The following is a 22344-nucleotide window of genomic DNA, read 5'->3' as shown; positions in this document are numbered from 1 at the left end:
CGCCGGCGGAAGTGGCCGCGCGAGACCCGGCGGCTGAGCGAGGCTCGTTTCCGCAGGGAGAGATGTATTTCTTTTATCGTAAAGTGTAGCGGTGCAGGGGACCCAAAAGTATGCAGTGGTGGTAGAAACTAACCCCAGTGCAGCGCTGGCACGCCGCACCCTTCCCTCAGTCGTAGCAGGGCGGGCTGAACAGGTGTCCCTGCTGCTGTGCAGGTGAGGAAGGTGAGGCGCGGCCGATGCGGTGCAGGAACACCGGCAGGAGCGGGCGGAGGTGGAGAGTGGGGGACACGGGAGGTGAGCTGGGGTGCAGCCTCAGAGCTCTGAGAGGGCGACAGGAACTGAGAAGGTCCCACTTCGTAACCAGTGGTGTCGTAACGACCCTTGGACTGACACGAAATGTGCTGTTAGGTCTTCCAGCCTCTCCAGCTAGGTTAAACCGAGAGACGTACTTTCGTGGACACAGAGGAACCTTGGTGTGTCGGTGCTGCCAGTCACTGAGCTTTTTTTGGAGCGGCAGCATCAAGCAGTACTAAACGCAGGAACTCCAGCCACCTGGGTTCAGATTTGATCCTGCCGCGGGCTCACTCCGGCCCTCGCCAAGTTGGCCCACGTGCTTCCGTTACTCATCCGCGCCATGGGAGTGACAGACGTGTTATTTCGAGGGATAAAGACCAGCGAATGCGTGTGAAATGCTTAGAGCAGCGCCTGGCATGGTGTAGGCACTCGCACTGAAGTGTTTGCCGCGTGTATTTTGTTTCCATTTGCTTCAAGGGTGACGGGCCTTGGGACGCCCACACAGGCTCCATTCCGTTGCTTTGGTCTCTCTCCACTTTTTTTTTTCCCTACTGCGGATACACTTTGTGCCACTTACAATTCATGGATTCAATAAATTTCCGACATTATTTGTGAGGGTCTCCTGTGTCCTAAGAATAATTTCTCCCGGTGCTGGAGAAACAGGGTGGACAAGATCCTGTTCCTCAAGGAATTTATATCCTCTTCGGAGGAGACAAGCAGTGGGAACGAATGAATAAAACACATTCACATGCTAAGTGCTATCTGAGAATGGGGGTGCTATTTTAAGAGGGGTGTCTGCAGGCAGGGCTCACTCTGTAGAGGTGACATTTCAGTAACTAAATCCTTCGTGATGAGCAGCCGAGATAGCATCTGGAGGAAAAGAAACGTGTTTCAAGCAGAAGCAGCAACGTGAGCCAAGACTGAGACAGGAGGCGCTCGCGTGGTGGGGAGACAGGCGTTGCTGAGTAGGAGGAAAGTGCGCAGAAATCACGCAGAAATCACGTCCACATGCTCGGGTAGTTGACTGGTTTTCAGAATAGGCAAGGGGATCGCAGGATTCAGGGCATTCGAGTTCTTTAACAACATATGTTCATGTTTATAGTGCGGTTTCACAACAGAACTGGCTAAGTTCATCTTTTAAACCCTTGGGTTCTTCTAGTGGGTGTTTAGTGGTTTCTCTTTCCCTTCAGAAATGAAATAGGCCTTTACTGAAATAGGCTGTCCTTTCCTGCGAGGCAACTTGGGTGTGGAGGAAGAATGGACTTTGGCTTCTGATGGACTTTGGGTGAGTTAAATAATTCTGAGCTTCAGCGTCTGTATCTAGGTTGGGAAATAATACATCGTGTTAAGTGGTCAGAATGAAAACACCTAACAATGTCCTGGACACGACAGCCATCCAAACGTTAGTTTCCTTCCCCTTCTGGCTTCACAAGGCTCCCACGAAACTGCCCGAGTCCCCCGTGGCAGCTTGCTCTCCTGGGATTGCCGCTTGGTTACCTTCCCCGGGCTTTCCTCCCACTTTTGTAGAATTCCCGTCATTCTTTCCTACTTTCCTACTTTCACTGTTAGACCTTGTTGCAATCTCCACCCTGCAGCGTCTGCATCTTGTTATAGATAATCTGAAGGTCTGCAACCCATCCCCGCGCACATCTACACACCATCATAAAATACATTTACTTCGCCTTGGTTTACGTAAGAAACCTTTGAAACGGACACTGAGGGGACCTTTGTTTTATGCCTACGGGGGGGGGGGGAGTTTTTGAAGTTCGAGAAGAGGTTCAGGTGTTGTACAGTCTGCTCTTTAAAAGAATCAGCTCGAATTAGGGTGTTAGACTGGGTGATGTGTGACCTGCTTTCCTACAACATGTTTGGGTGCACATCTTCTGCCCTCTTTATTGGATGTTGTGGCTTTGTCCTTGACCAGCACCCTTCTGTTTCCTGGGGAAATGTCCTGTTCTGACCCCACGGGATTCTCAGGTTACTGTCGAGAGCAGACGTGGGTACGACTGGGCCTTGCTCCCCACGGCCCCACCCCTGTCTCCGCTTCCATTCTGCACCCAGGCAGGGCCAAACAGAGTTCTTCCGTCAGCCTTGACATGTGAACGCTGGAGAGAATAGCTCTTTCCTTCTCGAGGAGTGTCCACCCTACGACCAGGCAAGTCGGCAATGGTCAGGGGCCACCCTGCCACCACAGGGGGAGAACCTGTTTCAGCCCGAAGTCCGAGAGAGGCCAGCAGAACTGGGAAATGAAGGAGACAAGTGGAGGGAGACAGCGGGCCCCGGTTCCAGGACTTCGCAGTCAGTGAACCAGTACCTTTGGATCGGTCTTTTGTTACGTGTGTCCAAAAGGGCCCGGACTCAGTGCGCTGCTGCTGGAGTACAGCCATCCACAGCCCCTTAACCCGCATAGCAGCCCTGAGGCGGGTCCTGGACCTTGGGAGTACAATGGGTGAAGGGCCGCGATGGCACGTCTGGGGAAAGACTGGGGGGGCGGGCGGGGAGACCAGGAAATGGGAGGTTCTGTTTCATTTACCGCACAGTATGTCTGCTGTACGATTGGTCTGTGTTGAAATTGGTTCTCCAGAAATGATCCTGGGAAGAAAGAATGAGAAGTGTTGAGACGTTTGTCTCTGGGTGGTGGGATTCAGGGAAGTTTTTTTCTTTTTGAATTAATTTGTTTATGAATTTCCCTAATCTTTTATAAGGCATGTGAATACCTTTTATCATCAGGAAAAGTGAAAAGAATAAAAAGTTACGTTTTTTTTTCTTGTTCTGACACATTTAACTATTTCTTTTTAAAGGCATTTTGGCTTCACCTACATTTTTACACAGACATTGGTTTGTTGTTTTTTAAGACGCGAAATGGAAACCGTGTAGTTACTGTGTAAAAAGCTTTTATAGGTTGACAGTTGCTATGGTCTGAATGTTTGTGTTCCCCCAAATTCACATGTTGAAATCCTAACCCCCAAAGGTGACAGTGTGAGAAGGTGGGGCGTTTGGGGGGTGGGGGTGGAGCCCTCAGGTGTGGGATTAGTGATCGTATCAGAGAGACCCCACAGAGCCCCTTCCGCCAGCTGTGGACACCCGGGAAGGCCAGGACTCCCAGGACAGACGCCACCCACCACGCTGACACCCTGATCTCGACTTCCAGCCTCCAGAACTGCGAGCAGGGAGTCTGCTGTTTCTGAGCCGCCTGGTCTGTGGGTTTTTGGTTCCAGCAGCCTAGACGGACCGAGACAGCAACACCACCTCTAATAATCGTATGTAGTACGATGTGGAATATATTTCCCCGCCATATTTTTCCTTTGTATACCAAGTTTTAAAAACCCTGGGTTATCAAGTTCCATGTCTAGTTTCTCCCGAATCGTTAAGAGAGCTTCCCCCTTTCATTCTTATTTGCTGTGCTCAGGAGTCTATATGTGACCCCTCATGTTGTTATTATTAGGCTTTTCCTACATGTTTAGATGAACAGAAAGTGACCGGTCCTGAGCTTACCCTAACCCAACAAAATGAGGGAGGGAGAGAAGCAAGGGCGTTTGATTTCCTCTGCACCCAGGCTGGCGTAATCCCGGGCACAGAGCAGTGGGCGCATGGGCTGAAGTCTTTTCATCTGTTCTCATGGGTAAAGAGAAGGTTCATGCTCTCTGATAAAAGTCTGTGGGAAACTATGTGATTTAATGTCTAAGCAGTATGTTCCAGAAAAGCTCTGCCAGTTAGTTTCTGCAAACAAAATCCTATCTTAAATAGAATTATAAATAATAAAAGTAGCGCTTGTCATTGTGGGTTAAGCTCACTGTAACTCAAGTAACTATTATAGGGTGTGTTATAGACAGAAAAATGCCTCCTCCCTAATCCCAGGAAGTTTTATTTAGAAAAAACAAACGTGTGGCAAAAGCTGTTGTGCGGATGTGCTTTAAACACTTGAGGTGGGAAGGTTACCGTTCCCACTTGGACCCAAGGTAATTAATCACAAGGTGAGGGAGGCAGCGCAGTTAGAGACAGTGCGCGAGGGAGCAGGAAGACGGGAGGCTGGGAGTGCAGGGCGGGGTCGGGGAGGGGACGCGGCGCGCTGCCGCGGGCCTCCGGGACAGGATGGTGCATGGACTGAGGCGTGCGGGCAACCTGTAGGAGCTAGAGGAGGCGAGGGGAGGGCTGCTCCCCCAGCACGTCTCAAATGCACATGGCCTTGCTGACATACTGCAGACCCCTGGCCTCCACAACTGTGAGAGAGCAGATTTCTGTCACCTGAGCCACGTGGTTGGTGGATGCTTGTCACAGCAGCGGTAGGAAACAAGTACAGACTGCCAGATAAAACTCAGGATGCCAAGTTGCAACGGAATTTCAGATGAGCAACAAATAATTTTGTTTTGAAATAAGTGTATCTGACGTTTTCCTGTTACTGCATCGAACATGTTTATACTGAAAAACTCCGGTGCGGTCATGCCAGCGTTCTTGCCATACCTCACACTGGTTCCGGTGTTGGCTCTGGCTTTTTGAATGGTGTTTTTCGTCTTTTACTGTGCCTTGCCACGTTCTGTTGAAACCAGACATCACATACAGGATGAAAGGAACCGGGTTTCGGGGCCTTCGTGATGAGATTTGCTCTCGGGGATTTAGTGAGCTGGGCCCCTGGGCTGTGACCTTTACAAGTGGTTTTTAGTCTCCCGCCCCAGCCTCCTGAGGTTGAGACAGGAAGTCCGGGGGTGTAGGGGTGTAGAGATGGGGCTAGGTCTTCCTCTTCCTCCAGGTCAGGTAGGCTCTGGTAAAACCCCATCTGTTGGGCTCTGGTGAAATAGATTCTCTTGAAGGGGTCTTGTTAAGAGGAACAGGGCATTCTGGCCCTGTATCAGAATGGATGCTCCCCCCGACCTTTGCCAGAAGCGGGGGAGGGGAGAGGTTTCCCCCAGGCTTCACTGTGGGAGCCTGATAGGGCTTCTGGGGAGACGCTCACAGGAGGGAGGGAGCCACCCTTTCAGTGCCCCCCAGCTGGAGCTGTGACTCTCAGGTGTGTCTGTGTAGAGCCTCCGGTAGCCAGCCCATCGCCTCGTGGTCTTCCTGTGCGGCTGGTTCCTGGGGAGCTATCTGTATGTGAGCACCTGCCCTGCCGAGTGTCCTGCCTCACCCCTGCCTGCACAGCTGTGGCAGGGTCTGCCCCTCGGCCTCACCCCTGTGACAGGTCTGAGAGAAGCTGGAGAAGCCGGCTCTCGGTTTCCCCGGTTCGGGGTGGGTGTGTGGACAGCAGTAACCGTTTCCAAGCTGACCACTAGACCCCAGCTGGACGTTGCAGAAAGTGAGCCCTGAGCCCAACTCTCTCCTTTAGCAAGCAAGCATGTGGCACTGACTGCGTGTCAGGCCCTAACTCGAGCACTTCGCAGTGTTAACCCCGATGATGGCCCGACAAGGGACGCAAAGTCACTGTTTCACAGCCAGGAAAGCCCAGGCTCCCAGAGGCTGCGCCATCTGCTGAGGGCCTCACGGCTGGGACGACGTCACAGGCACGGGGCTCACTCCAGGCAGGCAGTCGGTCCCAGAGGACTGTGTGCGGCAGGGCACAGAGAGAAGGGGAGGGGACTGCAGTCAGCACTACTGTGGTAGGTTTACACGGTGACAGGATCACTGGAGTTAGTGGGGCGACCACATCACGAGGTGCCAAAGTGTCCAATCGCTACATGGTACACCTGAAACCGACATAACTATGCTGTATACCAACTGTACTTAAATGCAAACATTTTAAAGAGGCCATGTTCATACCCACTACACTGCTGCTTCTCATAAATAGGAATTCACTGCTATGTCAAATGGATGGTCTTCACCTTAACCCTGAGCCAGTTCGGTTCCTCTCTCCTTGAGGATCTTTACTTCCTCTTCTGAATATCTGCACAGAAAAGAAAGTCGCTGTTAATAGATCACCCGAACTCAACTTCCTGCGCTTAACCTTCGCAGGCAGTTGGAAGTGCAGTTGGGAAGCAGGCTCATTAATGCAAAGACACGCCAGGAGGGCTGCCTGTGGTCCCGGGCTCGTGCGCAGGCGGGTGAGACGGCACTGAGCTCTGGTGGCTGCGCAGGAGGAGCTGTGTGCGCTTGCAGGCCCTGTCATCGGTGCCACCTCAGCGGCTCCCCTTTTGTCCCAGAGTCGGGACAACAGTTGGCTGTTGCATGTGTCTCATTGAGGAGCTCTTTGTTCATGCTCAGGATGTAAGAGGAAAAGTTTCTACTTCGTTCCTAAAGTTACCTGGGAAGGGAGACCCAGGCTGTTTCAGAAGCAGCAGCTTCAGCAGGCGTGGGCGTGTGCCGAGTGGCACTGGCTGTCTAGGGAGGTGATGGTGACGGGGGTGTCCTGTGGCATGGCTCTCACAAGCCGTGTGGTGGTATTTTGAGAGAGCACCATCAGACACGATATATAACCTCTATTAAGTTCAACCTGCCGAGGTCACCCAGCTGGGAGGCTGCAGAGATGGGCAGCCCCTAACGTGGCCCCGTGGTGCCCACCACCCGGAGTTCAGGGCCTATGTAGTCCTCCCCCTTGGATTGACCTGTCTGTAGCCAGCCGCTCCCTTGGCATTGAGAGGGTGACACCTGTGGGTCAGATTACAAGAGATTGACTTCCCATCTTTCTAGATGATTCTCTCCCTTGTGGCTTTGATGATGCAAGTTTCTGGGTTGGGGGCCCCACGTGGCGAGGAACTAAGGGTTCCTTGAGGCCTGTGAGCCACAGCCCACCTGGCACTGAAGACAGCCGACACCACCGAGGTGGGTTTGCAGACAGCACCCCAGTCGAACTCGCAGGCAGCACTGGCGGACATGTTGAAATGCAGCCAGAAAACAGGCCCAGAAGGCAGGCCCCCCTGGGATCCTGGCGCACAGAACCAGGGTGGAGAGCGTGCGCTGTTCAAGCCACCCAGAAGCAGTGGGCAGCGAATGCAGTTTCCAGCAGCCACTCTTCTGTGGTACGTGTTCTTCCCGGGGTTTGTTCCACTGCTTTAGCCCCGTCTTGTTGGCTGTGCAAAGAAAGTCTCCATTTGACATTTTTTGCAGCCTCTGAGTTCATCAGAATACTGCTAAAAGATTTGTGAGGGAATTTGGACCACCTTAAATGCTAGGTCAGTATCACAGAAGGGTGCTTTCTTTAGTGACCAGGAAAATGTTTACCGATCTCTAAGCGGCTGCCTGAAAGGGAAGTGTGAGCTGTATCCCAAGCATCTGGGTGGACTTAAGCACTACAGCTCTGGGAATATAAGATGCAGGAGAATGGCTTCTAACGTGCCAATGGAAAAGCCTCGGCCAACTTGCTTTTCCTTTAAAAAGACAAAGACAGTATGAGAGGGTGGTCTTCTCAAAGTCGTTGGCAACATGCCGTTTAGCAGTGGGCTTCTTTTCATCTGGTCTGATGTCATCTAAAAAGGAAGAATGCGTGTTGAAGTCTCAGCTATGAGTACTTACCTGTAAAAAGGAATTTCAATGTCACTTGTAAACAGGGGCTGAAGGGCAGGTTGAACTTAATAGAGGTTATATATTGTGCCTGATGGTGGCATTTTTCTTTAATTACTGTTTCTGGTATTGCTGATAAAAATCATATTGTGTAACAAGTAAAAATCTGAAGGAATCTGGTCACTTGTATAAATATTTTCTGTGGCCCCACTATGCGCCAGGCCCTGTTCCAAGCATGGGGACAATGCAGTAAACAGGGTAGCCGGCGTCCTGGAAGCTTGTGCTGTAGAGACGGGTGGGCAGTACGGCAGCCTGTTTACCACAGAAGCAACTGAGCGACGCCTGGCAGTGGTGAGTGCCACAAAGAGACACAACACCGGGCAGGGGGTGCGGAGGCCCCCCCCTGCAGATGGCATAGCCTGGCAGGGGCCGGTCTTCAGGCAGCCTGAGACTGGGGGGTGGAGGGTTGGGTGAGGGGACTTTAGGCTGCAATATGATCGGCTCGGCTGCGAGCAAGGTTGCTGGAGACAAGTAGGGTGACTTCTTTGAGGCTCTGTGGGAAAGACATCATGTAGCTGGCCGTGGTTTCCTGAGTGGGAGTTCAGTGGGTGACAAGCCCAGGCTCTGGAGCCAGCGGCTTGGCTTACGTTCCAGCTCTGCAGCCTCCCAGCTGGGTGACCTCAGGCAAGACAAGGCGTGTGCCTCTCTGAAATGAGATGCACAGGTTTCAGCCCATATTTAGCAATGGAAACATCATTTACAGTTCTTCCAGGTTTCCTCTGGTCCTACTAGTAGTCTTTATTAAGTGAGGCCAGCACCAGTCACTCCGCATAGTTGTAACAATGTGTCTTTTAAATGCAAAGGCTGTGTAGCTTTCCTATTTGCAAACCCAGCTTCCTAACTCGTTTTCCTGGTCCCTAGGAAGCACAGAAGCCAAAAATAGCTTCCCAGACACCTGATGCAGATGAGGTATAAAGAAGTGGTGGGTTCCTTGAAGTCATCTAAGAATGTCACTTACTTTTTAAGATGTAACCTTCGTAGTGGGCGGGGGCTCTGAGCAGACAGCCTGCGGTGTGGGTGCTGGCTCGGAGCCTGTGGTGTCTTGGCTGCGTCACCCCCTCTTGATGGAGTTGTTGGAGCGGACGCTCGTTACCACTTCTTTTTCTGTGCCAGGCACTTTCTAAGGGGTTTACGCATGTTAGCTCACTCCTCCTTACAACCCTTTACAAGGCGATCACAGCCACTATCATCCCCGTTTTACAGGTGAGCAGCGGGACTGAGCAGGTGACTTTCTCAAGGCCGCAGCCAGTTAAGTGCCAGTGTCAGGATTTGAATGGATGCTGTCCGGTTCCACGTGTGTGTGCTTAAGCCACACTCTCAACTGCCTCTTGATAATCACGGTTTCTACCTCAGGGGTAGAACTATATTAAAAGAGGCGGTTATAACCCTTAGCATAGAGCGAGGCACAAAGTGCGAGCTCAGTAAACATTTGTTGAAGGATCGACTATGCGAAGTCATAGTAAATGATATCATCGTAAATGGAATGCCTGCATACTCTATTGTGGCTAAATATTCCATTATGTTTTACCGTTTTAGGCTCCCGGAGTATGTTACATCAGCTTTGTACGTCTGTTAGTCTAATGACTTGTCAGTAGCCCATTTTGATAGGACATTGGGTTACCTGGCAAAATTGGTTGGTGCTGAGCCTCTGCTGGCTCCTGGTGGTCACCTCTTACGTTTCTGAGTGCTCACAGACCATCTGTTTGAGAATCGCTTTCAGGATTTTGCTTCAATCCATGTCGAGCTCATCATTCACGTCTTTGCATTTTTAGAGCTTAGGGAGCTTCTGGTTCTCTCCAGGATGAAAATCTGGTTTACATTACTGGTGTGCTTCCTTGGTGATGGAGACCATTAGAGATTGTCTGCATAGTTGTTTTTTTTTAATTGATTTTGAGAGAGAGAGGGAGAGAAACAGAGAGAAACATCGATTTGTTGTTCCACTTATTTGTGTCTTCATTGGTTGATTCTTGTATGTGCCCTGACCGGGGATGGAACGGACCCGCAGCTGAGCCACCTGGTGGGCCAGGGTCAGTTTCATTATTTTACTGAAATAATGGGATGGTTACATTGTACTACAAAAGCATTGGAACCACACAAGGAGCGACTCCTATTTCAAACCCGTAACTGTATCCAATTGTGGGGCTGATCCGGATAAAGTTAGATTACTCATCTGTTAGAGGAAATTTAGGTAGGATGTGAGTCATACAATCTGACATTCTTGTGCTATCTAAATAATTCTATTTCTTTTAACTAAACCATATGTTTTAAAGGTGTGAAAAAATAAAATGTAAAATTTTTATACATTGAAACCCTTAACCAGTCAGGCCTGTTATACATTTGCATTTCTGAGTTATACTTGGACTTTGAAATAGGTCAGTCATTTTCTTTGCAGTAAACCTTTCCAGCTGCATTTTTCCTTAATAAATAATGTCTGATCACTTAGATATAGCAAGGAAATTAGGCTGTGCATACTTTTCTTTTGTTCTGTGCCCAGATGGCAGTGCGTAAAGCCAAAGCTAGCAGCGAAAGTGCAGAGATACTAAAATACAGAGTCCACGACCTCCCTTCTTAAACTGTCAAAGGTCAGTTGTAAGAGATGAGAATTAAACTGTGTAATTTCATTTGGTGACGTTAGCATTTCATCTCTATAATTTACGTGCAAAATGACCCTTTTAAGTTCCTTTGGGAACAACAGGTAGACTCAGGGTCACAGTGGGTCTGGCCTTGGCCGCAGAGCTTGGAGTTGCACCTCTTTTCTCCCCTGCTATGTTGGGGTGTGTGTGGGGGGGGGCGCTGTGGGAAGCTTCAGCGACCCTCAGAGGGGAGAGAAGGGAGCCAGATGGTGGGCCTCTGTGGGTCTTAGAGGGACACCCACCTGCTATTTGAGGAGTTAAAGTTTGTGTGTGTGTGTGTAATTTAGATGGACTTATTGTACCTCCTTGTTAAAGTGATAATTCAGTCTCTTATTCGACTTTTTAATATTATCTGATATCATTTATCCTCTTGAGAGTCTTTCCCCAGGACTTTCATGACCTTGAAATACTCTTTCTCTTGACTTTGGTGACTTCCAACTCTCCGGGTTTCTCTACCGGTCTGGCCATTCCTTTTCAGCACCTTGTGGGATCCCTTTTCCTCAGTGACCTCCCAAGCGGCAGAGTTCCACGGGCTTCTGTCCCAGAAAACGTCTCTCTCTATGTGCTCTCCCTGCTCTTCCACGGCCGTGGTTTCGGTTACCAGCTGTGTGCTGATTCCCCCCAGATGTGTCACCCCGCCCGGCCCCTCCAGACTCTGGATGTCTCCAGGTATTCTGCGGGCATTCCGAGTTCGCTCTTACTGTCTTTCTCTCCAGTTTGTCCTCCCCTAGGCCGCCTCTGGCGAACAGGAGCACCCCCGGAGCGCGTAAGCCGGGGCATCGTTCTCGACCCCTTTGTCACCACCCACCCCCCGTCTCCTAAAGCACCAGGTCCAGTGGAGGCTGACTACTAAAGCCCCACCATCTGCTCGCTCCAGTCCCATCGCCACGGCCACCACTCAGGCAACCGTCCTCTTGTGCATAAATTATTGTATCAGCCCCCAGCTTAGTCCCCCAGACTGCAGTCCCGCCTGCTTTACTCATTTTCCACGCTCAGTCTGATGCTCGTAAAACACAAATGTAGCCTTTCTGTTTTACATCCAGCCCCCCCATGACTCGCCGTTGCTTTTAGGATGAACTGCAAGCCTGACACTGTGGTTTACAGGATCTCGTGTGAGCTAGTCCCTGTTTATTTCCAGTCCCATCGGTAAGCACCTCTGCCTTTACCTAACCTTCGCTTCACTGAATAATTTCCGGTTACTCGAAGGCTCCAGGTTCTCTCTCGCCTGCAGGCATTTTCATTGGGGTTCTCCCCAAGCCTGACATACTCGCCCGGCATTTTCTGTCTGGCCACCTCCTCACCATGCTTCATGTGAGCTCGGAGAAAGCAAGAGGTCTTCCATGAAACTGCAGGCTGGCCGAGAGCCCGGTGCCCCGGGACTGTCGGGAGCAGACACTCCTGGGGCCCTGCTTGCTGGCTGTGTCGACTAGCTCGGGCAGCAGAGCCTGGGCTGTTCCTCCTCCTCTGCACCGCACACAGCAAACACTCAGCAGCTGTCGGACACGGGAGAGGAGCCGGAACAGGATGAAGACGGGAGCTCCCGCCTGCTGCCGCTATGGGCCCGCCTCGCCGTCCCTAGCCAAAGTTACCTTCCCGGTCACCTCGCATTCCTGCCACGCCCCAGGCACCGTTCAAAGCTACTTCCAGACGTTTAATTTTTCAGAAATCCTGAGTAGATGAGGATTTTCATGCTTAGATAAATAAGGTAACTTGCCAAATATCAGACATGTATTAATTGGATGTTTTCTCCTCTTTGGAAGGGGAGCCGTGAGTATGCACCATGTCTAACAAGATAGATGATTAATTGTTTTGTAAAAAAAAAAAAAAAACCACACAGAAAAACCCTGTAAAATAATTGTGACAGACCAAGTTCAAGCCTTCAGGTTCTCTGACACAATCTCATCAAATACCGTCAGTCTTGAAATCGGAAAATGCCATTTTACCATACATCCTTGTTATGAGAAAACTGTTCGACAGAATTCTCTTCCAGAGCCTTTGCCAACATTACACACATTACATAAAATTTCAGTGAAACTACCTTCCTTCACTCAGAATAGCACTTCACTCCTAAGCCTTCCCCAGAAGGACAGATGGCGTTTCCGTCACCACCAGTCACGGGAGGTCACCGTGGCACGGCCTGGCAGAGCACCAGGCACCTTCCAGCCAGGCTGCTGGTGAAGCCGCCGCACGAAGTTTGTCGGCACTGGGGAACCGTGCAGACCCCAAACAGCCCACAGCACACTTAGCCGCCCACCCTGCGCTTCCCCTGGATAATCCTTCCAGGGGAGAGGATGGAGCGGGGAGGGGACGGAAGCAAGCCAGCGGTCCAGCATGCGCCTGAGGATGTCTTTTTATCACAGTCTCCCTGAAAGCTTTTAGAAAAACTGCATTCCCCCTATTAGGAATTTAAACAGTAGCAGAGGAATTTGTTCCGGCATATTACAAATACCTGTATTTTAAAATAAAGCTGTTTTATCACTTCGTTGGTATAAGTACCACAGTGATATGAACTCATCATCGTCCATTTAAAACATCAGTGAAGAAGCTCCTGCCCTGGCTGGTGTGGCTCAGTGGACTGGGCACTGGCCTGTGAACCCAAAGGTTGCCGGTTCGATTCCCAGTCAGGGCACATGCCTGGGGTGTGGGCCAGGTTCCCAGTTGTGGGCGTGTGAAAGGCAACTGAGTGATGTTTCTCTCACACATCAATATTTCTCTCCCTCTCTGCCTCCCTCTCTTCCCTCTAAAAATAAATAAATTAATTAATTAATTAAAACAAGCTCCTCTCTAACAGAAATTTTGTATTCCTTTTTCTCTTTCAACTTCCATTTCTAGTTCACTTCTCCCGCAGATTGTTATCCTAATGCAATAGTCTTGTGTGTTTAGAGTCTTTTTTGTAATCTCATCATGCTGCTTTTTGGACAGGCTTATAAGTATGTCCTGTACATTTGATTGGAACAGCATAACTTACACATTTGATAAGCTGTCATTGTCTGCCCGTCAGTTGGCAGAAATACCGGGGCTGCGCCCAGAGGACCTAAAGCCGCAGTTTTGGGGAGTCTCCATCCATGACCAGCAGCAGAGTGCCCAGGGCCTCTCAGGCTCCTGTGGCCCAGTGAGAGGCATTGGGCCCGGGGGCCCACCAGGGGGAGCGGCGGGGGCACCGAGAGGGGACAGGGAACGCATCATTGGACCGTGTAACAGCAGGGGCTGCTGCTTAGCAGTGGGATGAGGCTCTGAGACAGAAGGAGCCCTTGGCGCTTATGAGGCTGGTGGGAGCCGAAGCCTCCAACCCAGGTTTTGATCTGGCTCATGGCTGAGGTGCCTGATGTGGCAGGAACTGAGCCCCTGAAGCCACTCGGCTGGCAGAAGGGTGGTTTCTTGCTGCCTAGACAATAAACTGCATCTTTTAATAAGATGAGCGGAGAGGATGTGTCACGGTGCCTCCATCAAAGGGACTGGTCGAAGGGCTGTTTCGTAGTTCGGCAGTGGGTGCTACTAAGACTGGGGACAAGTTAGAGATTGGTCTTTCTTGTCAGAGTGGAAACATTTCGAAAGGGGAGTGTGAAAACAGACCCTTGACGTACGAGTACGTGAGAGAAGCCGTTTATAGGCTGCATACTACGTGACTCCCACTAGGCGACCTTCTGGAAAGTGCAGAGCTCGGGAGACAGTGAAAAGGTCGGGTTAGAGGTGGGGAGGCAGGGTGCAGAGGACTTTTAGGAGAGCGAAACTCTTCCGTGTGATACCAGAGTGGTGGGCACACATCCTTGTATGTCTGTCCAAAACAGAATGTGCGAGAGTGACGCCGATGTGCGGCACGGACTCTGGACGCTGGTTGGTAACGGTGTGACCGTGCAGCACTCTGGTGGGGACGTGCATGGGGGGGTGGTGTGAGGGCAGCGGGTGCGTGGGGACTCTAATTTTCCACTCCATTTTGCTGTGTATTTAAAACTGCTCTTAAGTATAAAGCCTATTTAGAGAGAGAGAGGGACGGAGAGGAGCACCCTTGATGGTTTTAGGAAAAAGTACCTGGAAGTTGAAGATCTGGATATAACCACACAGCTCACCACGGCCACGTGCCCTTCAGAAAGTCTTCATACACTCTCAGGACCTCTGGCCTAAGGACGTGGGAGGGGGAATAGACAAGAGAAATGTGGTAGGAAAGAAGAGTTATTCACTGAATAAATGGTTTGGGAAAACAGGGTAGTCATGTGGAGAAAATGAGCGTGGGTTTCTACGCTACGCCCATCAAAACTTAAATCCTGCGTGTGCGAAAACGCGCCCACTGAAGAGTTGCAACCCGAGCCGCCACGAGGGCACCTGCAGAGCGGTCCACGTGTTAGCGTGGCGGGCGTGAGACCCGCCGCCGGTTTGTGCGGTCCCTGGTGGGCTGGGTCGTCCGTGTGTGAATACCTGGAGGTGTGTGGGGGTCCCTCTAATTTAAAGGAGAGTTGGGTAAACCCACAGGTGGAGGCTAGCTCAGCTGGGGCGCAGGCTTCCTGCATGACAAAGCAAGCACAGGAGGGAAAATAATAGCTTTGTGGGGGAAGAAGGGCTGAAAGGAGAGAGCACCCGAAGTCTCCCCAGCAGCCAGCCAGGGCCTTTGAGAGCGTCGGGCGCGTCTCACAGGTGATTGTTTGCTCCACGGCTTAGACTCCCTCCGGCTCCCTGTGGAGCAGTCCGCGGCTGAGTCGTGCCTTGCGGGGTGATTTTCCCTTTCGAGGGGCCGTGAGCTGCTGAGTCGTTTGTGCCTCCGGCCCCAGATGGCTGGGGCCCCGCTGACATCTGTCACCTCATGAGAAACCCCAGGCCAGAATCACCCAGAATCCTAACCCCCTACACACAGGAGCTGTGAGAGAGGACCAATGGTGATGTGGCTTTGAGCCACTAAGTTTCGGGGTGGTTTGTCACACAGCAGTAGGTAAACCCGTTTCTTTCAAAGCTGCTCCCTATGGTCGGTCTTCAGAGAGGTGTCAGGGACTTGAAGGAGCATTTCAGGGAAGCTGTCGTATTTTGTTTTTGCTTTCCATCAAAGAAACAATTTCAAGTCAGCGTTGGAAAGCTTGTACAATATAACTTTCTTACCGCTCTTTGCCATTCTGTGTTTCTGAGCAGCCTGCTGCCAACCGGGCAAAGTGAGCTTTAAGCCCAGCGGCCATGGATAAGCAGGGTGGCTGCAGCTGGAATTCACCCCGCACCACAGCCTGGTCAGCCCGCCCTCAGTGTCCTCTTCGATTCCTTTGGGTCTCTGGCTACCACATAACCTGCTCTTTGGGAAAGCCAGGTCCAGGGAAACTAATGAAAGAAATTAATAGCAAGAAAGGAGGCTAGAGATCCCCTTGGATATTGGGGGGTGGATCTGAAGATTATTTGCAAAACACTAGCCAGGACATCCCCTGGGGGGCTGAACGGGCCGCTTCCTGCTGTCCCAACCATTTAAGTCCGCTCCTGGAAAAGTCCCCACCGGTCCGCGAGTTGCAGAGAGGAGGCTCTCCTGCCTGCTGCGAGAGAGCCTGGGCTGTTCTCCCAGCTGGCGGAGGCCGAGCGCGGACCGGAGGAGCCCGGAGGTGGGCGCGCGGGCGCTCCTCCCCGCCCGCTGCACCTGGTGGGGCGCGCGGCTGCTGAGCGCGGCGCCTCCGACATGGAGTGGGAGCTCAACTTCTTGGTCTACCTGGCGCTCTTCTTCTTCCTGCTCTTCTTACTATTCCTCCTGCTCTTCTTGCTCATCAAGCAGCTGAACAACTCCGGGGCCAGCACGGCCGGGGCGCTCCAGCCGGGGCGCCTCTCGCTGCACCGGGAGCCTTGGGGCTTCTCCCACGAGCAGGCGGTGTGAGCCGCACGGTGCGGGACTGGCGGGAGGGCACAGAGCGGCGTGGGTGTGGCTGGGTCTCGGCCTCGATTTTCTGTGGGCATGGCCGTGGAGGTTCCGGGGCCTGGGCGCCTGCTGCACGGGCAGGTTGGTTCCGGCGCGGGAGGGTCGGCCAGGGGAGAGCTTTCTCCTCTCGCCGCCTCCGGAGGCTCAGGCTTGTTTGCTCTCTGGTTCTGGGAACAGCAGGTGCCTGGGTCTGGGCTGTTGCTGTGGCCTCGGGAGGGAACCCGAGCTTTCCCTTCTCTGGGGCAGGGGTTGGGGGCGGGGGGAGGTGGAGATGCAGGAGAGGGGTATTCAGCCTTTGGAGCTGAAATGGCTTTGGACACCTACCAGCTCTTCTTCCAGGTCCAACTGCATCTTAGCTTGTACCCAAGGGGTGGAAAGCTAAACTATTCAGGTAATTCAGTCTAGCCCCTTCCAAACAAAATCGGGTGTCAGACCGAACACCCATATTATTGAGAAAGAATGTGGGTTTGGGGGAGGCAGGAGGAAGCAGGGCGCACTCCAAGTATTGCAAATACTGCTTTAACATTGGTGGGCTTTGGTGGATGCTAAACACGGTGTGACCAGGGGTGCCAGGGAGAGAAGAGTCAGCAGCCCAGTTTTTATGAGGAATCCTGTTCTCCCCTTAATCCCCACTCATATGCTAGCCACCCACCCATAGGGGTCCAGGGGTGCTGCCCAGGAACCACAGGAGGGCGAGGTAGTGAGTCCTGTGGGGTTGCCAAGGAGCGCTGGCAAGAAGAGGTGCCGTTTGCGTGTTGTCGGCCACAGGAGAGAGGACGGGAGGGGCGAGGCGGTCGTTCCAGGGCACCAGCCGGAGCAATTGCGGAGGGTGGGCGGGAAGCAGTGGACTTCTCACCAGCGTGCCCTGAGTGCCGGCCAGACCATGTTAATCTGGGAAATAACCCCTCCACCTTACAGATGCTTTGTTCCTCCATGTACGTGGTCTGGCACTCGGGAGTGTGCCCAGAGCCAAGCCTCAGCTACAGCCCAGAGCCAGAAACCTGCAGGGAGGCGCGGGACCCAAGGTGGAAGTTTTCCACCAACAGTAACGGCAGCCACCCTGGGTTCCGCTGGTTGTGGCTAGACTTATGAAGACCCAGGGTCTAAATAAGCGAGGGGTTCGGACGGGGAGGTGGGTGTGATGAGATAGAGGTCCAACAGGCACCAGAACCCGGGAGCTCGCCTGGAACCCAGGGGCCAAACTGACGCGCAGGCCTTGGCGTCCAGGGAGAGTGGGGTGTGGGGGGTGTTTGCAGTGGTAATGCAGTGGTAATCATGGGTCGCTCTTTTGGAAAACAGTGTGGGGTTCTTGGACCTGAACTGGGCAATGCAGGTCTGTGTCTCACAGGGAAGACGGGGGGCCGGCCATGGTGGGGCGGAATCGGCTGTCCATGGCTCGTCTGTAACACTGAAAATACTGATTCGTTTTTAGGCACAAAGAAGGACCGCACTGAGGGACTAAAAGCGACCAAATACTGAATTTTGCCTAGGTCGTGAACACAGAAGTGAAGGGGAAGACAATTATTTTGATCTTTCAAGAGACGGAGGAAGTTGTGCCACTGAGGTGAGTAACTGTGGGGAGAGTTTTGGGCCTGAGACATGCAGGTAATTTCCTGTGTGTCTGTTTCACTTTGTTGGAACAGACCTTTTGTTAAGGACATACGTGGTTTATTTCCAGCATAACGCCATGAGCAAATCTAGCATTTTTGTACGTACACACCTCTTTGTCAGGGCTCCAGCCAGACTTGACTTGAACTCCTGCTTGGAATCCCAGAACAGCTGTGGTGCTTCCACACTGCTCCGGACAACACTTCTCTACCGGTTGACACCTCTGTGATGGTTTCGTTACAGGTTGTGTGGCTAAGATGTGTGTGGGTAGTGAATTGGGAGCTACAGTCATTGACAAGGGTGGAAAGCAGGCACTTCATACTTTGTACGTAACCGGGATGCACATTATTCCAGCCTCCTGCCTGACTCCCTGACTTTGCGACCCTTTGTGCCCTCTAGCTGCTGGTGTCCAGGGGTTGGCCGCCCGACTCTTGTAGACAGGAGACACAGTGAATTCAGTGGGAGTGGTTTGCTGCCATCCCGGCTCGAAGCCCATCTCTCTGCCGGTTGTGACTCAGTTTCCTGTGAAGGTGTGGTTGCCTTTCTCGCTAGTGCCCAGGGCCTTTCCATCACCTCCTTGTCATCTCACTCATCCATCACTTAGTTTGTGTTCACCCAGACTGCACTCTGGGAAGAGGGGCTCCGCAGGTTCGCTCTCAGGACGCGGAGCCCTGGTCTCCTGCCCTTCGCTCTGTGAGCCTCCGCGTTTGACAGTGGGAACCCTGTCTGTTAGCCACCGTGTCCTGGCCGTTTATCCAGGCACTGTTTTCCCAAACCCCACATAGACTGGACTCTGCAGTACAGTCATGTTTGAACTCAGGTTTTCGCTGCCTGTCCACCTGCATGGCCAGAAGCTCTGCCCCTGCCAGGCTCTCGGCTCCAGGCTGCACGTGGTGGCCGCTCCGTCCCCGACCACACCAGGGTCCCACCAATCTGCTCCTTCCTGAAGACAGTGCGCACGTGAGCTCGGTGTGCAAACCTCCGGAAAGTCGGGAACTTGTGAAATAACTGCTCCTCACATACGTGCAGGCCAATTATAGGAGATTCCTATGTCTTATTCCCAATAAAAGGTTTTTAGTGACTCTGTTTCAGCAGTGTTCGAAGCTGAGTTGAATTTCTTACATTATAAGGAAGTGGGCTGTGATTTGATTATTATGTAATACTAGCGTTTTATTTCAAGTGTTCCTAATTCATTACTGCTTCTAAATTTCAGCTGTTTAAAATGACTCCGAACCTCATTAGGGCGATGGCGGTCATTTCACTGATAACCAGAGGTGTGAGTGCGGGGTAACATCTGACTCCTCTGTTGTCCGCAAACTTTAACCACCTGCGGTTGAGGTGAATGACATCACGTGCACACCTCCGAAACCCGACGTGTCGAATGGGTAGATTCCAAGGGCCGAACTTCAGTTTTAGGGCCCAGCTGCAGGTTCGGGACGGAGCCAGCTGGTGCGGCCCCGCAGAATCCACGGGAAGACCCACCCCGAGAGCACCGTGTGCTGGGTGTCCTGGGCGCGGCGCGGGGCCAGCGTTTGCGTGTGGCTCACTCACAGGGGTGGAAACTTGGAAGTAGGTGAGTGAAAATATGCAGCACCCCATTTTTAGCCTGACATTTCATGTTTCCAGTTTTGTCTGCAGTTTCAAAATAAGTGGAATAGTTAAATGTTTTAAATGGCCTGAATTTCAAACATTGTAAATGTGTAGAACGTTTAGATAGTGGGAAATACTTGTTTTTTCTAACTCATACCCACTCATCCAGGGATTTCCAGAATGCTAATGGTACTAATTTGGTGCAGAGAAAGCGTTTGCGGAGCACCGGGCTTTGGTTTAGGTTTTACAGCTGTGCTGAGGTGCTTGTGCTTGCTTAACTAAACCCACCGTCAAAGCACCGGGGTCATCGGAATCACCGCCAGGCTTCCGTGCCGCCCACGCGGGGAAAGTCGAGTTGTCTGTGTCTGGTGTTGATTTTTTTATTATTATTATTATCTTGGTTTGCATCAGTGAAATAAATTCTCAGTTCTCCATTTCTCCCATTGTTTACACAAAATAAGTGAAGTTATACGTTAATCAATGGCCCAATTGATGATCTGAGCCGTGAGCATCTTACCATATAGGAATTTGGGTGAACAGAGGGCAGGTCTGTGTTTAAGGAATCGGAACCTGCTAGGCACTCAGAAAACTTCCTGGTGGACTAAGCCAAAATCCTCTTATTTTCTTTAATTGCAGCTCTTTTATATAATTAGCCTAGTCGTTTCCTCCACTCTTGATCTGTGTAGACGTGAGTGAGTTCAAGTTAAAATTTTTGTACTCACTTTTGTTTTATTTGTTTGCCCCTGGAATTACTTGGACTTACTGAATTATGTACAGATTCCTCAGGCAAGGTGTTTCTCACTTTCAGATGGAAGTCTTGCTTTCCTGTCGGAACCCAGGTGGACGGCTCTCTGGAAGTCACCGGACTGAACAGTGGCTTAGACAGAGCAGGGGCCGTTTTGCCCTCTTGTAAGGAGGAGGGGTCGCAGGCTCTTGCTGTTGTTGCTCCAGTGGCTCCCAGACGTCAGGCAGGGTCAAGGTGGCCCCTGAGGTTCCTGGCTTCTCTCCTCGGTCCCTTGAGAAAGACAGAGGAAGCAAGTGCCAAGGGCACGCCAGGTCGCGTGCACTTCCCCGTAGAGCACATGCTCGGGTGCCCACAGCTTTTCTTACATCTCGCCTGAGAAATGTAACTGCCTTCCATGAAAATCTGTGTTCTCTCAATAAGGGGGAAGGTGGTGGTGGACCTCGGGTGGACAGCTTGTGGTCTGTGCCCTGGCTGTGAGATGCAGTCAGTTCTCAAGGACCACAATGCTGGACGGCCGGCGGGGACCTGTCACACCCCGCAGCTCTGCTCAGAGTGTGAAGGGAAGACAGCTCGGCTTCCTCCCCGACAGTTGCCAGGACGGATCTCCTCTCGCAGCCAGGACGGAGCCCACCTCCGGGGGAGCACCTGCTCACAGCCATGGACATCAGCTCCGCAGGGAGGCTGGGGTGAAGCAGGTTCCCACGGGGCTGCTCCCCGCCTGCCTCGCTCTCTCTTCTCCAGTTTCCCTGACAGGTGTTTGGAGGAGTCTCGTTGGTGTATTCGATCCCTATCCGAGGACCATCCCTTTCACGCACAGGGGAGGGCGTGCTATGTAAAGAAGGCTGCTTTACCCCCTTCTGTGACTCCGCTGCCAATCTAGGAGTATTCTGGGAGAAAAAGTGCTTCTCGAAGCTGCTTCCACCCGCAGCCTACACCCTGGCTGAGCAAAGGGAGAAGCAGCACTTCCCACGGCCAGGGCTGTCCAAAAGAACTTCCTGTGGCGACAGAGATGTTCTCTCTCCGCCCGCCCAGCAGGGCAGCCGCCGGCCATGTGTGGGGCTGGGAAGGGAGCTTTAATTCTACTTCATTTCCCATCGTTTAGCCGCCTGTGGTGAGTGGCCGTGACACTGTACAGCTCGGCACACGTCTTTGTCCTTCTCGTGCTTTAGAACTAGCCGGGCTGGGTGGGCCATGCCACGTGCCTGGTGTTCCGCAGTCCTCACTGCTCTGCTTCGACACGGAGCTTGTCTCCCAGAGGAAAAGGAAAAACTGGAACCTCGTTCAAGGCATTCGCCCGACGTCTAGACCTTGCATGTGTAGGCAGAGTGGCCCCCGGGGGCAGGCCTGTGACAGGGTGGTGACGGGGAAGTGGAGGTGCTGCCCGCTGCTCATTCCCGGCAGACGCCCACGTCCCTCGTCACAGGGCACCAGCGGAGGGGTGTGTTCTGTTGTGCCATCCGTTCTGGGTTGCTTTATTTCTGTAATGCTGTGGCTGCTAAGTGATTATTCTGTGACTGTTTTTCAAAATACTTAACGGTTTCTATTTTTTAAAAGACTGTGAATAAAAATGTAATTATATGTCACTTGGTTTTTTGGTGTAAATTATTATTACCCATACTTTCTAGAGAGTTAATTAGGGTAAGATTAATGGATAGAAGGAAATGGTTATTTTCTTACCAGATTTCCTTTTTAATGGGCGTGTCTCTGTGCCAACCAATGCATCTTTTAAAACTGCAAAATGACTCTTCTGCGGCATTCGGAGTTCAGGCGCCGTGTGGGGGCGGCAGTGGCAGTGGGCTCCTTCTCTGACAAGGCGTCTGGTGCGGTGTCCACCCTGGGTACCACTCGGGCTTGTTTCCCTCCAGGCGCCCTGTTTTGGGTTGCTTGTCTCTCACTGTTGAATGCAGGAATTCTTGCTGTATCCTAGACGCTCTTCCTTTGTGCGATCTCTGCTTTGCAACAGTTTTCTTCTAGTTTGGGCTAAACCTGTTCATTTCCGTGACATGTTTATTAAGTATCTACTTTGTTCCAGGTACTGCGTTAGGTGCTGTGGAAACGGGGGGTGGGGGAGGATAAGGCAGGTCAGGCCCCTACTTTATTGATTTGAGGTG

General features: G+C 51.9%; 1 protein-coding gene and 1 long non-coding RNA gene across 2 annotated transcripts; both read left to right on the top strand.

The window, feature by feature from the left end:
* Positions 1-21: 21 nt before the first annotated feature.
* LOC123480563 (uncharacterized) lies at positions 22-21762 on the top strand. Its single transcript, XR_006656619.2, has 5 exons — positions 22-213; positions 1485-1579; positions 17723-17854; positions 19112-19471; positions 20297-21762. It is a non-coding gene; the product is annotated as an uncharacterized lncRNA (long non-coding RNA).
* On the top strand, positions 16057-16248 carry SMIM43 (small integral membrane protein 43). Its single transcript, XM_045202223.1, has one exon. It carries the CDS (start codon positions 16057-16059, stop codon positions 16246-16248), a length of 192 nt encoding a protein of 63 aa, XP_045058158.1.
* Positions 21763-22344: the final 582 nt, after the last annotated feature.

This window comes from Desmodus rotundus, chromosome 9, assembly GCF_022682495.2.
Source record: "Desmodus rotundus isolate HL8 chromosome 9, HLdesRot8A.1, whole genome shotgun sequence".
Lineage (NCBI taxonomy): Eukaryota > Metazoa > Chordata > Mammalia > Chiroptera > Phyllostomidae > Desmodus > Desmodus rotundus.
The sequence above is the reverse complement of the archived record's forward strand: the minus strand, read 5'-3'. Positions and strand labels throughout refer to the sequence as shown.

What these genes read in the sequence shown, in the direction of transcription:
- SMIM43 (XM_045202223.1), top strand. Translation starts at nt 16,057, where the DNA reads ATGGAGTGGGAGCTCAACTTCTTGGTCTACCTGGCGCTCTTCTTCTTC.